The 16884-nt window shown below is 34.6% G+C and overlaps 2 protein-coding genes across 2 annotated transcripts in view; both read left to right on the forward strand.

Moving 5' to 3' along the window:
* Nucleotides 1-2916: 2916 nt before the first annotated feature.
* Nucleotides 2917-16884, forward strand: part of LOC116180961 — a 14383-nt gene continuing 415 nt past the window's right edge. The window contains exons 1-9 of the mRNA XM_031501196.1: nucleotides 2917-4690; nucleotides 4869-4982; nucleotides 5386-5456; nucleotides 10584-10841; nucleotides 11215-11559; nucleotides 13339-13656; nucleotides 14662-15117; nucleotides 15459-16603; nucleotides 16707-16858. Coding sequence (XP_031357056.1) covers nucleotides 4934-4982; nucleotides 5386-5456; nucleotides 10584-10841; nucleotides 11215-11559; nucleotides 13339-13656; nucleotides 14662-15117; nucleotides 15459-16603; nucleotides 16707-16858 — 2794 coding nt within the window. The 5' untranslated portion in view covers nucleotides 2917-4690; nucleotides 4869-4933. The remainder of the gene's footprint in view (nucleotides 4691-4868; nucleotides 4983-5385; nucleotides 5457-10583; nucleotides 10842-11214; nucleotides 11560-13338; nucleotides 13657-14661; nucleotides 15118-15458; nucleotides 16604-16706; nucleotides 16859-16884) is intronic.
* LOC116159479 lies at nucleotides 7174-10137 on the forward strand. The gene is made up of 2 exons (XM_031472455.1): nucleotides 7174-7315; nucleotides 7516-10137. The coding sequence occupies exon 2, from the start codon at nucleotides 7521-7523 to the stop codon at nucleotides 9870-9872; it is 2352 nt and encodes a 783-aa protein (XP_031328315.1). The 5' UTR covers nucleotides 7174-7315; nucleotides 7516-7520; the 3' UTR covers nucleotides 9873-10137.

A 16884-nucleotide genomic window follows, 5' to 3' on the forward strand; every position in this document is an offset into this window, starting at 1 on the left:
ACCTAAATATAATAAATAAGTAAAAATGAATCGTCGTCTATGAACTTCAAATCACATTAAGCAATAAACGTAATCAAGCCAATCCGTTTTACGTAAAGCAAAATCACCCATAATTAGGTGTTGTGATAAATACAAATTCGCGTATACGTATTTAAGTGGAAGTAGCATTTCATTTCACCTATCGATCACAGCAAAAGGGGTCTAGGTACATATTTTATAGGGAATTTTATACAATTAATTGTAATGTGATCCGAAACGCGAAAAAAACCATCGTAAAACTGTCGTTCATTCCTTATTCAGTTCAATAAGGGTCTGAAATAACGTAATCTATACTAATACATTTGTTTCGGATTTTCAGGAATCATAAAATTTTAGTTAAGTGGACACTTATGGGTAAAGATAAAATACAAATATCAAGTGCAAACAGTTTTACATTAAGAAACCTTCGGAGGGCGGAGAAGGGCAAGCATCCTTCTGAAAAAAAAGCACATTACTTGATTCACCAGACTGTCTTTTCCCGTGTGAAAGATGTAGCATCTTTGTGTTGTATGAAAGTTTTACAGTGACGTGAATACTTACTTTTACTGTAAATTCGATAAGGCCTTCATATAATTAGGATCGAACATCACTTGGGTAAGTTCGTTTGATCTTATGATTATCGGCACTACAGCGATTCATTGGAAGAAAATAAAGGAAATAAAATGCAATAGACATCTTTCAATCAAATATATTTATAAAAAAAAATTCTACGGTGTTGTTAATGCACCTCATTGTAAATGTAAGAGCCCCAAATGTCGTCATAATTGGTGGGCCGGCGTGGGGGGTGGTTACCAAAAAGATTGGATTTCCACCTATTCTTATCATCACCGTCTTGGGGGTATCTGCGGGCCGGTCGATCCACAACTCAGGTGGGCAATAACCCCATATTTCGATTTCTGATAAAGAAAAAAAAGTAAGTAATTCAGTGTCTTAAAGATTTAAACTTATCGCGATGCCCCATTGTAGAATGTACCACGACGAAATATGTTAGGTACTATAAATATCTTATGTGAGAGTCTGTATTTATATGGAATTAAGAAAAATGGGAATCTAAGGGATGGGATAAATGATGAACGTAAAGATAAGATGTTGCGCGCATTTAAGGCGGGGGGTTGTGAATAAAATTAAAACACTTTTAGGTAATTTAGTTCCATTCCTATTAAAAAATGAGGTCGTTTAACTTTTTTTAGGTTATTTAGATAGTAAAGTAGGTATTTTTTAATCAATGCCTTTTATATACAGTGTATTCAATCTTAATGGAATAAATCGCGTATGATTATTTTGATGCCATAGTTCGACTGTATTAAGTTAATGGATGTCTAATTTATTACTGCACTAAATTACTATGAATATTTTAATTACACATGATTTAACACGTCTTAATGGAAGACGGTGTATGAGTAACATACTTGAAATACGCGTAAAAGTTAATGGATTTACAATTTATTATTGTAATAATTCTCGTTTGAATGTGAGTTTGATTATAAAAATAATAATCGAATTTTGGATGTCTCTAAGTTAAATTAGAATGAAACAGCTTTCTCATAAAACGTAAAAATGGACAGAAACATTCACTTCACTCGTATTTAGTCATTGTTTCGTGTTCGCGTTAAGGGTTGCAGGCGCTTGACAGCCATACACACACTTAGCTATTTTTGAATGGGATTCATTTATTTTCCTTTATTACTTTACGTAACTGAATAAATTTACTAAATAAAAATTATAAGCCTAGATCGAAGAGTTTTCGAATGATGTGAATTTTTTTCCCATAACTTGGTGAATCTTTTACAAAGTAAATCCTGTTATAGACAAAACGATATACTTAACCCATTATTATTAACGTTTTATACATGACTACTGAATGGATGTAAGGTGTGTTATCTTTTATTCTAAAACGAAATGCTTGGTAAAGGGTTTATTTTTAAAAGGCAATAAAATGTAATAGAAATCGGAAAGTTTTTATTCAAAAGTATTTATGAAAAAAAATTCCAGTGTATTATTGGTTTCACGCATGGTGAATGTGATCGGCCCAAATGATGTTATGATAGGCGGGCCGGTGGGGGGAACCGTTGTCACAAATAGGGGTGTTCCTTCAAAATTTTTCACGATGACCGTCTTGGGGGTATCTGCGGCCCGGTCGATCCACAATTCGAAAGGGACCACGTCCCAAATTTCGATTTCTGATAGGAAAATAAGTAATTACTTTGATGCCTAAAAGATTTAAGTTCTACTTACCGTGAGTAGAAAAGGTTGAGAAAAAACAAATAAGATGCCGGTGGAAATCACCGTCTCCGTATCCTTTTGGTAGCGAATGTAGCCGGTCACCTTTTTCGCCGTCAAGAGTACGTGAAAGATTGTCACGCTTATCTTCGCCTGGCCCTTCTGGTGTTAATGAGGATGTAGCAGATACAGATTTGTTGGACTGCTCAGCCGGGGTAGAAAGTTGGAATGCGTTTTCTTTTTACAACTGTCAGTGAGAACAGTTACTTCGCCGAGAGAGGTGAACGTGCTTGCTGTGGCACTTATTGTCTTTATTGCCTTCCTTTAACTGTCATCGAGTACAGTTTGTTCGCCGAGTGAGGTGAACGTGCCTAGTGTGGCACTTGTTGGCTGTATTGCCTTCTTTTAGCTGTCGGTGAGTACGTACAGTTGTTCGCCGAGTGAGGTGAACCTGTTTTATTTCGCATTTGTTAATTTTTTAACATAGGTACCTATACCTAGTGTGCTGGAGTTCTTGTGCCTAGGGTGACACTAATGGGGTCCTTACCCTAGAAGACCGACTGTAAATTCAGTTATGTCTTTGTTATATTGGTTTTTATAATCTAATACGGTCTTGCCCATTACAAGCTTTATAGTTTTTGCTTGTGTAAGGCCGGGGGTTTTGATTTGTTGCTTATAATTATCTGGCGTTGCAGATGAAACAATTCAGGAGCTTCGTGAAGACGAGTCTGAGGACGTGCTTCCGCCAGCTATTTTAACTCTGTTAGGTGAAGATGACATTATGAAAAAAAGATTTTCCGATTCATTCCATCCGGACTTGGCTGGACAAAATTGTTAAAATTAGGGTTGTCGGAAGACATAAAACAAATCTAATCAAAAAGTATCTTCCACCGAAAAACTGCCCGGATTTGTTACCTCCAAAAATTAACCCGGAGGTAAAAGTTGCGGTGCAAGACGGAACATTTCGGAGAGACATACGATTGAGTCAACTTCAACCGCAGTTAAGTGCTGCGATTTCTGGTGTTGTCACAAATTTAATTAAGGAAGGAAGCGGAGAACACATATCGTATACATTGAAGTTTTGAACGATGTAGGACGTTTGCTGAGTGACATCTACCATACCGATTCCATATCGCGGAGGAACCTGATCGCACTCAATTTAAATAAGGATTTACGGAATACCTTAAAAATACTTCCATAACCGAGTGGTTATTTGGATTTGGACATAAAGACCGTAAAAGATTTGGAAAAATCTGCAAATCAAATATAGGTACCTAAGAAGCGTATATTCTCTGGACCGTCATTACCTTCGAAACAAGGAAACGAAAAACGTCCGTTGTTGCAGAAGCACCAGCTTACACTCACCTGAAGAGGCAGGAACGTTACAAACATTTCCAATCCAAACAAGGACAGAGGGATCATTAGAGGTTAGTAGTCCTTGTGGAAGACTCAAACAGTTTGCTTTAGATGGGAGTGAGTTATTTATTGACAATAGGATAGTGTCCTATATTAATGGATTTTATATTCCCTTTCATACTAAACCAAGTCAACGTGGTGTACCTGTAGAACCAAAATGGTCACAAAAAGAATCCTAAATAATATAATCCAAGATTTGTTGCTTAGGAGGGCTATCAGTATATACAATTTTCTTGTACCTAAGCCAGATGGATCTAATCGATTGATTTTGAATTTAAATCATCTTAATAATTTTATTAAAAACATCCGATACCGTCATAGGAAAACCGTATTTTTGTGCCTTTTTAATGTGTAGCACTAATTTATTTTCATTGGCCTCCCTCAACATGCTGTCAGGTCCCATTTTCCCAGTCGTAGATACATTTTTCTTTATTTTCCTTTCAAGGGTTTTCCTAGGAATGCCATAATTTTTTTAAGCACCGTTTACAGAAGAACTGTTTTTCACAGCTTCAAATGCCAGCCTAAGATTTTCTTCAGTATAATTTCCACGATTTGAATAGAGTCTTTTATACTCCGTCGGCATTGTTTTTGCAATTACTTAATCGGAAATGAGTTAAACTGTAGGGAAACGAAAGAAAAATAAGTGGTAATCTATCCCTTCCGTTTGGTGGCCATCTATCCCGAGTCCTAGGTAGAGATGGCCAACGTCACAATCAAAGTCCACTTTATACTTTTAACTGCTTACAGAGGTTAGGTTTCCTTAATAAACACTGTACTCACCTAATGTGTAGAGCGCAACAGCCAATTTCGACTTATACGTTCACAAGTATATATATATATATATATACATATTGAGAGTACCAAGTTACCTCCAAAATAGATACGTACCGTACGTTCTTCCCTCATATATAACGTTGTTACCTCCGATTTCGGAGGTAACAACGTTTCTCTATGTTTTCAACAGAAACCACGATAAGAAGACAGTACTAACTCAAATACGAAATTTATGTTGGAGGTGATATCGAAGCCTATAAGCATGCAATTTTTTGAAATAGTTCACATATATAACACCGGCGCTGGTGTATCACTGCGTATATACGGAAACGATGCACGAAGGGTGAGGTTACCTCCGCCTATATTTAACAATATCTCTTTTACATGGTTCGTACGTTATCGCCTCCCACGTTTGGCAGCATCGCATCGCAATACGTGCTTATTTAATTTTGAATATTATGAATGTTAACGCTGTCCGAGCACCATGCATCGAAGGAGCAAGTTAATTCTTAAATTGGCGCGAAACAATTACGGTAAGTATTTCTAATTAACTATGTTCTTATAGATAATTAGGCAAACTTTATTCATTTTATAAAACATAATTTGCTGAACAATTAAGTTATTGCACGTGCAATAAGTTATCGCAATGAAATGCTTAACTGGGAATTTTTAAATACAACGCATATTCAACGGCAATAAGGGGCGGTTATGAAATGTTGATTATACGAAATATGTGGATATTTTGTTTAAGTTCTCGTTTTGAATTTAAAATGTGCGAAAACAGTTTTTCAAAAATTTAAACTTTCGATATACTTTCCGTATTATATCGAAATCTAATATACAATGTCAATATTTTTAATACGTGTTTTGCGCTTTTCGACTGTATTAGTGTACTTTAATTTATCTCGAACAATCTTAGTAATGTTTATATTGTAGAAAACAATGAAAAGTCGCCGCCAATGCCACCACTTAAACTGGATGAGGATTTACGCCATACACGAACTTCTGTAAGTACCAAAAGTGTTTCTTTTATAATTCTAGTTACAAAGAACATATGAATGTCCCGTTTTCTGTGTAAGTAACTATTCCATAAACCTCAAGCAACTATGCAGAATCAAAAGCGCAACCTAACTTTTGTATTTGCCCAATCCATTTTTTTTTTTTTTTAAGATATTTACATGAAATTTTGTATGCAGGGACCTCGAGTAAAAGTGAAACTAATGCCAAATGAAAGTTTGTTTTGCGCATGCGCAATTTTTTTATTTCTTAAGATATTTACATGAAATTTTGTACGTAGGCACCTGAGTAAACGTGAAACGAATGCCGAAACAAAAAATTTGTTTTTGCAAGCGAAATCCAATTTTTTTATTCCTTAAGACATTTACGTGTAATTTTGTATGTACCTAGGTACCTCGAGTAAAAGTAAACTAATGGCGAAACAAAAAAATTGTTCTGCGCATGCTCAATCCAATTTCTTTTATTCCTTAAGCTATTTATTTACATGTAATTTTGTATGTAGACACCTCGAGTAAAAGTAAAACAAACAACGAATCAAAAAATTTGTTTTGCGCATGCGCAAATCAATTTTTGTATTCTTTAAGATATTTACATGAAATTTTGAATGTAGGCGCCTCGAGTAAAGTAAAACTAAAACCGAATAAAAAAATTCGTTTTTCGTTTGAGCAATCAAATTTTTTTATTTGTTCGGATATTTACATGCAATTTTGAATGTAGACACCTCGAGTAAAAGTAAAACTAACACCGAATCAAAAAATTTGTTTCGCGCATGCGCAATCCAATTTTTGTATTCCTTAAGATATTTACATGAAATTTTGAATGTAGGCACCTCGAGTAAAGGTAAAACTAATTCCGAAACAAAAAAAATTGTCTGCGCATGCTCAATCCCATTTTTGTGTTCCTTAAGATATTTACATGTAATTTTGTAAACCTCGAGTAAAATTAAAACTAAAACCGAATCAAAAAATTCGTTTTTCGCATGAGCAATCAAATTTTTTTATTTGTTCAGATGTTTACATGTAATCTTGTGTGTAGGCACTTCGAGTAAAAGTAAAACTAATGCCAAAACAAAAAAAATGTTTTACGCATGCTCAATCCAATTTTTTTATTCCTTAAGATATTTACATGTAATTTTGTGTGTACGCACCTCGAGTGCTGTCTGTCTGTCCTTGTGTTTAGAAACGTTCGATCGCTTTGAAACTAGTTACACATGTTCTTAAGGATATACAAAGATTCGCTATTTTTTAAGCTGAGTAGACTATTCTGCCGTCCTAAGCTAAAAAGACGCATCTCAATATTTTTCCGATTTTTATATTAATGGTTTTAAGGACTCCAGATACGATGTTTAACTTATTCCCTTAGCAAAAAAGACGCATTTCAACTCCATAGTGCTTAAAAATTGCTAATAAACTTAGACGCATCTAAAAAAAAATAAAAAAACCTAATCAGTTTGGACGTATCTCAATTTCCTAAGCAATATAGACGGTTCTCATAGATGCGCCTTTTTCGCTTAGGATTTTTGGTAATGCAGAGTGCGGGTCTTGTACAGTGCGTGCTTAGATGCGTCCAAATTAGTTAATTTATGATTCTACATCGTAGTTAGTAATTCATTTGTGTAACCAGATAGGCGGTAAAACATACGAACAAGGGCGTGGTCGGCGGTTTAACCTTTATGACAGTTTTAAGTAATTTAGTAGGTGCTTGTATTAGTAAAGTCAACTGTTTGCGCATACGATATAAAATTGTCTTTGATCGGGGTGATAAACGATTAGAGTAGGTAAATAGGTACCTATTTAGTGCCTATATAATAGTTGTAACAAGAGACAGATTGGCTACACACTGTCAGCAGGTAAGTAATTATATATGATTTTCTTTATTCAAGTAGGTATATCGGATTTTCAGCGAGCATAATATACCCTATTTTATAGCAGACGTTAAATTGACATTCCACTCAATGGTTAAAAAATCCCTTTATCGTTGATAAATTAATAATACGTTACGATGAAATGCCCATTATTTTAGTATTTTTTGTTTACACTGCTTTTTCAGATTCAATGGACAGAACACAAGGGTCTCGCGGAAACAAGCTGGTCATGTTGGCGCTGAACAAGAAAACTAAACAAACGTTCCAACCCGCGGTAAAAATTAAAAACCGTGAGACGTCGGAAGATTTAGATTATTATCCCACTGACACTAGTTCGCAAAATAATGATAGTGATAGCGACACGACAAGTGAGTGCAAGGAAGAAAATAAAAATTGTTCTTCTAATTTAGTTGTGAAAAGTAGCGCTGGTCATGGAGTTATTAACGACATTAACTCAGGGAATTCTCTGACGGAAATCTCACCTGTCACACGCATACCCTCGAGAAGTCCAGTCCTTCTCGATATTTCTAGCTCTATTGTGCCAGTTCACTTTGATACTCCCGAAGTAGAGGACTCACGCTCTTTTATGACAGAAGTAAGAAATTCTGAGTTAGAGACAGTCACTGAATTATTTGAATCAACACGCTCTTTTATGACAGAAGTAAGAAATTCTGAGTTAGAGACAGTCACTGAATTATTTGAATCAATTACGGAAGCAGTCGAGCCACCAGTTCAAGGCGAGGTTGTTGTAGCGGATCCTGACGATTTCGTAGATATCGACGGCGCTGGAGTAAGTAATAACGCATCTGTGGTCCAATACACTAAAAAGGGAACAGTTCGAAAAAGAAAAAAGTTCGAGTTGTCAGTGAGTTCAAGAAAAAAAGCTAAGCATGAATCACTTGCAAAAAAGCACTGCGTTAAAGATAGTTGTGGGAAAGATTGTTTAAAAAAATGCGTGTCAAAGATATCAGAAGAGAGAAAACAATTTCTGAATAGCGAATTTTGGAAAATGTCAAACGATAAAGACCGAAAATCTTTTATTTTACATCATATTTCATCAAGACCAGTGAAACAGAGAACAACCTTACAAAGTGATCTTGGTTATCAAAGAAATATCACTTATAACTATGCACTGAAAAATGAAAATGGAACATCTCAAAATGTATGCAAAACTTTTTTTCTCGCAACTCTAGGTTTTAATAAACAAAGTGACAAAGTTATCCGCACAGCTTTACGTAATGCTAACAATTCTGTAGTGCCTGTGCCTGACTTGAGATGCAGGAAGCAACCGCACAATAAAATAGACGATGAAGTGATCCGTAATCATATTGTATCTTACAACCCCACTATCTCACACTACCGGAGAGAACATGCACCCCAACGTCTTTATCTTCCTAGTGACCTTACTTTTGCTGCATTACATCAGGATTTCCTAACCAAACATCCAGACCTAAAAATTTCCTATGAAAAGTACCGTGTAGTAGCTAAGAAAATGAACATATCGCTAGCAAATCTAGGACACGAAGAATGTGAAAGTTGTGAAGGGTTTTCTCTACATGATAAAAGTCACACAAAAGACAATCTAGAAGAAACTTGTGATGTTTGTAGAACTTGGAAAAAACATATAGACAGAGCAACAAAGTCGCGTGAACACTACAGAGATGATGGTAAACAACCAGAAGAAGCCGGTAAGGTTATGTACTGCGCCGACCTGGAAAAAGTTATTATGCTACCAAGACTGGAAACGTTTAAAACAGCAATTTTCACAAGCAGAATTACAGTTTACAATGAGAGCTTTGTACCAATTGGCAAAAAAAAGAATAGCAAAACGTTTGCCGCTGTTTGGCACGACGCTTTATTTAAACGCAGTAAAGATGAAATAATAAGCGCATTTTACCAATTTGTCCTTATGAAAAGAGACGCTGTCAAAATAACATTGTGGCTTGATAATTGCTCTGCGCAAAATAAGAACTGGTCATTCTTCTCATTTTTGCTCTACATTGTTAATTCGGATGAAATTAATGCTAATGAAATTGTTATAAAATATTTCGAGCCCGGCCATACATTTATGGCCGCAGATTCTTTTCACCACAAAGTCGAGCTGTCGATGAAAAAGATGGGCAACAAACTATACGATTTTGGAGATTTTGTTCAAGCCGTAAAACAAGCCTCACGGCAAACTGAAGTTCTACCAATGGAATTACAGCATTTTTTTATTTGGGAGGATTACACTTCGCAATATAAACTTAGTCGAATTAACCCCCGGCCCTATCTAAATGAAATAGTCCAAGTATCAGTCCATAGAGGTTCCCTTATTATGACATACCAAAATGACTTTGACGCTCCGATAATTGAACTTGATTTTCTCAGTGCCAAAATTACGAAGAATAAAAAACTGCCTCCTCCAAAAAAACAACAAAAAGTTCTAGGAATTCCATCCAAAAAAAAAGCAGCAATAATAAAAAATCTAGGTGCAATAATGAAGAACAGGCTTCAGTTTTGGAATGAGCTTCCAGTTTCACAAGACGAGGACTCTAACTAACATTTGTGTCATTATTTGCTTTCATCTAATATGTTAAAGTTCATTTACTCTCAATTTAAATCTTTGTGTAAAAAGTATGTAATAAACTTGCATTACTCTTCTAGACGTATCTCAGATTTGTAGGAAAATCCTAAGCCTAACAGGCGCATCTCATTTTTTAATTAAAATATTACTGTCTAAAAAAAAAGTTTGTCAAATTTGTTCATAATTCATACACATCACTACAAACAACTGTTGAAAAAATCACAAAAAATACAAAATGAGAGTGCTGTAACAAAAATCAGATAAATCGCAATAACTCAAAAAGTTGAAATATTTAGATGCGTCTTTTTGGCTTAGGACGGCAGTATTGTGCCAAAAAGTTACAGCCCAAAAACGATCTTGAGGATCGTTAGGTATTCAGTTGTATCGAATTTTTTCATATGCTACTAATTTCTTACCTACGTCCTTGATGAAATTCGAAAATTTCAAGTCCATATTCTTTAAAACACCAGATATCATTTCATTTAAAGCTTTCGCGCGAACACTTTATATAAAACGTTTGCTTTTTTATCATAATTATACTCACTGTACTATACTAATACTATTACTAATGACTCCACCTACAATGTACACAAATATATTCCTTTAACCCTAAAGCTGGCATAATCGCGTATTTTTCGATGCGGCATATTTACAATTGATTCGATAATGTATTGAATTCCGTTGCAGGCATGGATTAAAGAGAGTCAATTTGATGAGTGTAATGATGATGTATGTAAGGAAAATATAGATCCTGAAACGACTCTTGAGGTGACAAAAAATACGCGCCCTACAAAGGATGATGAAGTTTTGAAGACGATTTTTGACAAATGCAAAAAAGCTGCGGCATGTACTTCCACAAATTGCTCTTGTTCATATGTATCAGATACCACTTCTAGTGAATGCACTTCAATAATAATACCTGTTCAACAACTTTCGAAACCTAAGGTACCGAAATTATGAAGTTGTTTTTGTTTTTATCTAGTTAATACACTTAAATTATTTCATTTATGTGAACGTTTGCAGTGTAATGAACGAAGCCTAAATCACGTATTTTTTTATTAATAGTTTTGTTCAAATTTTTTATTTTGGCTTTAATTCAATGCAGCTAAGTACCTACACTTTGCCACGAATTTGAAATTTGTGAGATATATTTTGTTGGGTATTTTTCAAAAAGATCAAAACAAAAGTTGATACCAAAATCAAAGATCGAAAAATGTATTAATTAAAAAGCAATGGTGGGAATTTTACTGGTCACATTATAACTTTTTCTTTCAATTTATTTGATTTTTTGTAATTGCAGTACATCACTAAATTTTAGATATCACATGAAGAAAAAGGCAGTTTAGAAAAAAAGATTGGCATTCCGGACCCAATGCCGCAGACCAGTGAAAGTGTTACAGGTGGTCCACATAATTCCTGTAAAGTGCAAATATTATCAGTCATCAGTATTAATCCATTAAGCCATAATGACTTTAGCCAAAATGCAGAAAGTTTTTATAATGATGACAGAAGAGACAGAGATTACCAAATTAATGCCTCAGAGACTACTTCAACATCTATTGTATCATATGATCCTATTGATATCAACTCTGATATTAAACCTAAAACGGCAGATAGTAACAAAGACACTGATCAGCCATTATCAGAAACGGAATTTGTAAAGGTAAGTACATATTATAAAGGGCGTTACACGACCGTTCGAAAAAAAAAATCGGGTTGTAGAGGGCATCAAAACAAGCACTTTTCCAAATAAACCGAGAGTCCAACGTGTTTCGTTTGGGAGCCACCCCCCAAAGAGTGTTGAAATCTGCATTTCTTCTTTAATTTTTTTCTCAGCAACCATAAGAGTTACAAAGTCGGGTGGCATGTCTTTGAATAGGTTTTTGGGTATGCTCTTTCCGATTTAGCAATTTTTTTTCAAAATTCTTACCCCTAAACGAGGGTGCAAAAAATTCTGATTTCGACGAAATTTGGTATCTGGGGGTTTTTTAACATGAAAATCACGAATCTGAAATTAGTTTTTGAAAATTCGAAAAAAAAAGTTCCACTGCAATTCTTGGGGTGACAACGAAAATAGAGATAATTCCACGAAATTTGTTGTGTACATACTAGACGAGTTAAGGAACAAAACTGTCGAACAGTTTTTTGAAATCACTTTTCAAACAGAACGTTAATTTATTGTTATTTGCGATATTTTCAAGTAACTACACGCGAAATTAGACGACTTGCTACTAGTGACTAGTAGAATGTGTACACTTTTAGACCCGACGGACCAACATTCAAGTGAGTATAACTTTTGTTTGAAAAGTTATTTTAAAAAACTGTTCGACAGTTTTGTTCCGTAACTCGTCTAGTATGTACACAACAAATTTCGTGGAATTATCTCTATTTTCGTTGTCACCCCAAGAATTGCAGTGGAACTTTTTTTTCGAATTTTCAAAAACTAATTTCAGATTCGTGATTTTCATGTTAAAAAACCCCCAGATACCAAATTTCGTCGAAATCAGAATTTTTTTTTGTACCCTAGTCTAGGGGTGCGCCCTTTAGGGGTAGGAATTTTGAAAAAAAAATTGCAAAATCGGAAAGAGCATACCCAAAAACCTATTCAAAGACATGGCACCCGACTTTGTAACTCTTATGGTTGCTGAGAAAAAAATTAAAGAAGAAATGCAGATTTCAACACTCTTTGGGGGGTGGCTCCCAAACGAAACACGTTGGACCCTCAGTTTATTTGGAAAAAGTGCTTGTTTTGATGCCCTCTACAACCCGATTTTTTTTTCGAACGGTCGTGTAACACCCTGTATAAACAACTACTCAAGTTGTTTACGTTTGTTTAAAATTCGTACAACTGTCATTCCTTTAGTTACATACCTACAAAGTAGACAAGCCAAATGGAATAAATTCATTCTTTCGGTTATTTATCGAAAATACCGAAACACGTCAGATTTAAACTATTAATTGACATTCTTCAACGTGAAAATATGATCCCTACCTTCAGCCCCCTTCGAGTGACAGTTGTAACCCCCAATTTTATAATTGGGAAGTATGGGCTTGTGATAGGTATATCGTTTCAACGGTATCTCCATACTCTATCTAAAAACGCTATTTTAAAATTTAAAGTGTAATAATCACTTGCATGACTTGAAACTATACAGTGTAATCAACGAAATCCAAATCGTATGTTTTTATTAATAATTTTGTTCAAAATTTTATTTTGGCATTAATTTTTGCTTCAATGTAGCTGAAGTAAATTTTTCCACAAAGTTGAAATTCGCGAGAAAAATTTTTAGGGTATTTTTAAAAAATCAAAGCAAAAATTGATGCCAAAATCAAAGATAAAAAAATGTATTAATAAAAAACCTAAGATGGGAACTTCGGGGGTCACACTCGCACTTCTTTCAAATTAATAGATATGTAATTGTATAACATCACTAAATTTTAGATATCACATGAAGAAAAAGGTATTTTAGAAGAAAACTTTGAGATTTTTGACCCAAAGCCATCGATCAGTGAAAGTTTTACGGGTGGTCCACATAATTCCTGTAATGAGTTTAGCCAAAATACAATAGAGGCAGAAAGTTCTGATAATGATGACAGCAGAGACAGAGATTACCAAATCAGTGACCCAGCCTCAGACACTACTTCTACATCTAGTGTATCATCTGATGCCATCGATATCAAAACTGAAGTTCGTAAACCCAAAACCGCATCTAGTAACAAAAACATTGACCAGCCATTGTCAGAAACGGTATTTGTAAAGGTAGGTACATATTAATAATCATCAAGGTATCTCTAATTTCCTACTCAAGTTACTTTTATTTAGAATACTTGCAACTCTCATTCCTTTAATTACATACACACAAATTTTGCACCCCAAGTGGAAATGCGTAATGTAACGTCTGCAGTAGGTCGGTTGCATTTTTCAAGATTTTGTGCTGTTCGGTAATGTAAATAATTAATTAATACATACGTTCTATACATAAAACCGACCGAGATTTCAAATCAATGGACATAATTATAGTATACAGGGTCGACAAGCCAAATGCAATAAATTCATTATTTCGGTTAATTCAAGAAAATCCCAAAACACGTCTAATTTAAATTATAAATTGACTTTCTTCAACGTGAAAATATTATCCCTATCTTCAACCCCCTTTGAATGACAGATACAAACCCCAATTGTATAAAGGTGAAGTATGGGCTTGTTATATACCGTTTGAAAGCTGACTTCATTCTCTATCAAAAAATGTTAGTTTTTTCTAACGTATTGCTCACGTAAAAAATATATATTACTGAATTCCGGTATCGGATGATTTTATTCTTTTATGTGAATTTTTGCAATAAATTTGAAAACAATTTCATTTATGGATAGAGGATGAAGAGTAGTTCAGAGCAATTAAAAAGCTTGGGGTTTTAGCTATCCCTCGAAAGAAGTTAAATGTAGGGATAACATTTTCACGTTGAAGAATGTCAACATAAAATTTAAGTTCTACGTGTTTCAGGATTTTCTATAAGCAACCGAAATAATGAATTTATTCCATTTGGGTCGTCCACCCTGTATACTATAATTATGTTTATTGTTATGCATCTCGTCCGGTTTTGTGAATAGAACGTATATAATAATTAATTATTTACATTACCGAACAGCACAAAATCTTGAAAGATGCATCTAAAATACTACAGACGCTATGCATTGTCACTCGGGGTGACATTTTAACGAACACAACGTACTTATCTACAGTTACAAACTATACATTTGTTTCAGAAAAACCGCTTGCCACATCGAAAAATTAATCGTTGCAACTATTGCGATAATGACGTATTAATAAAAAATTTTGTCCGTCATTTAGAGAGACATCATTATTCAGAAAAAGATGTTAGAGATATGTTAGCGTTACCTACAAAAAGTAAACAAAGGCGCATTGCTCTTCATTTACTTAGAAACAATACGAACTTTGAGTTATTTGTGAATGGAACCACTCGCCCTAACCGTACTGATCCCAAGAGGTCAACAGGAAAAGCACAATATTATCCATGCGTATATTGTAAGGGGTTATTTTTGAAAAGCTACTTAAAACGGCACGCAAAGTCATGTAAATCCCAGGATATTGCTACTGGTTCGAGTGAAAGGAGAATAAACCACATATCTCATTCGATGACTATTACTGCATGTGCAATGGACCCAACTAACGTTATTTCCCGGTTAAATGTGAAGGAGCAAGTAAGTAAAAGATAACAATATTTTATTATGTGACACAATCGGACCCATATCTAAAAACTACAAAAAAAGAACTTTTATAAAAAGTAGGTACGCGTTTCGACAGCAACGGTGTTATCATCAGCAGTTGGTCGCTGCTGATGAGAACTTTGCTATCGAAGCGCGTACCGTTTCTTTAAGTTTTTTATTTTGGTGTTTCTATCTTAATGCACGGTACTATATTTTTACATTTTTGAAAAATTAATTATGTATGAGCAATACTGGAATAATTAATACTTTTAGATTATTATTAATGTTAAATTTAATTAATTAATAATACTTTAAGTAATTACCCTATTTGATAGGTCTTCAATCTTATGAAAGGAGATGACATCGCTTTCGAAGCGAAAAGAGACCTCCTTATCGTGCATTTTGGAAACTCTTACCTTATGAAACACAAAAGAGAGAGGATGGCGATTTCATGTAGTAACAGAATGCGAGAACTTGCACGATTATTGATTTCTTATCGAAGAATTCTTAATAAGGGAGCAGAAACTTCCTTTAAAGATTTATTACACCCCGAAAATTTTGATAACGTGGTTACGGCCGTCCGACATATTGTGGGGTATGATTTTGAAAAGAAAACATTTAAGGCACCTAGTCTAGCGATGCATCTTGGAACTTCCCTCAAGATGGTGTGTGATGAACTCACTCATTTGATTTTAAAGCAAAGCAAGGGGTTTAAATGTAAATCTACCGATGATTCTCAAAGATGGTTGCAGGATATAAAAAATTTTAAAAAGTTAGTTATTTCACGATGGAATACCGAAATTTCCTCTTTAGCAAACAAAGATTTGCTTGAAAAGAGATGGCAAAAACCTTTATTGTTACCGTTGGTCAGTGACGTCAAGAAGTTTAGAGATGGGATTATGGAAATAGCTAGAGAATGCCAGAATAAATTTCACATGAAAGAGGACAATGAACATACCTATAAATTACTTGTGCAGTGTACTCTGTCACTGCTTATTGTTTTTAATAGAAGACGCATAGGAGATGTACAATATTTAAAAATTAAGGATTATACAATTGGAAAAAAAAGCAACATTAAAGATTTTGAAAATGCTCTAACGGAAATGGAAAAGGCGTTAACGACTAAGTATAAGAGAGTTGTCACTGGTGGCAAAGGTTCAAGGCCAGTTGTAATTTTAATCCCAGAACTAATTCAAAATTTTATGGGCGTCCTGTTAGAACATCGAGAAAAATATATTCCAAATGACAACGAGTATGCTTTTGCGATGCCTGGTAGCAAGATAAAGTGGGGAAAGGGAGATGTTGCAATTAGGAATTTAGCAACGATGGTTAACCTGGAAGCTCCTGCAGCAATAACGAGCAATAAACTTAGAAAACATATAGCAACAATAATGCAGCTGCTGAATTTATCAAAAGATGAAGCTAAACAATTCTCTACTTTTATGGGCCACACCCAAAAAACACACGATGAATTTTATGAGTAAGTTTTGTTGTTTAAAATTTAACCTTGGCACAAATAATGTAAAATTTAACGTTAGTTGAGCATTGCACATTTGGAGGAAACGTAAATGTTACTGTTTTAGACTGCCTGTAGATCTGTATCAAACTGCAAAGGTATCCAAACTGCTTCTTATGATGGAAAAGGGTCGTTTGCCATTAGAATATAAAGGAAAATCTTTAGCGGAAATCAATATCGATCCGGATTTAGAATACGCGGAGGAAGACAATGTAGAAGGTAGGTACAGTATTACTAAACGACAT

This window comes from Photinus pyralis, unplaced genomic scaffold, assembly GCF_008802855.1.
Source record: "Photinus pyralis isolate 1611_PpyrPB1 unplaced genomic scaffold, Ppyr1.3 Ppyr1.4_LG1, whole genome shotgun sequence".
Lineage (NCBI taxonomy): Eukaryota > Metazoa > Arthropoda > Insecta > Coleoptera > Lampyridae > Photinus > Photinus pyralis.

What these genes read in the sequence shown, in the direction of transcription:
- LOC116159479 (XM_031472455.1), top strand. Translation starts at nt 7,521, where the DNA reads ATGGACAGAACACAAGGGTCTCGCGGAAACAAGCTGGTCATGTTGGCG.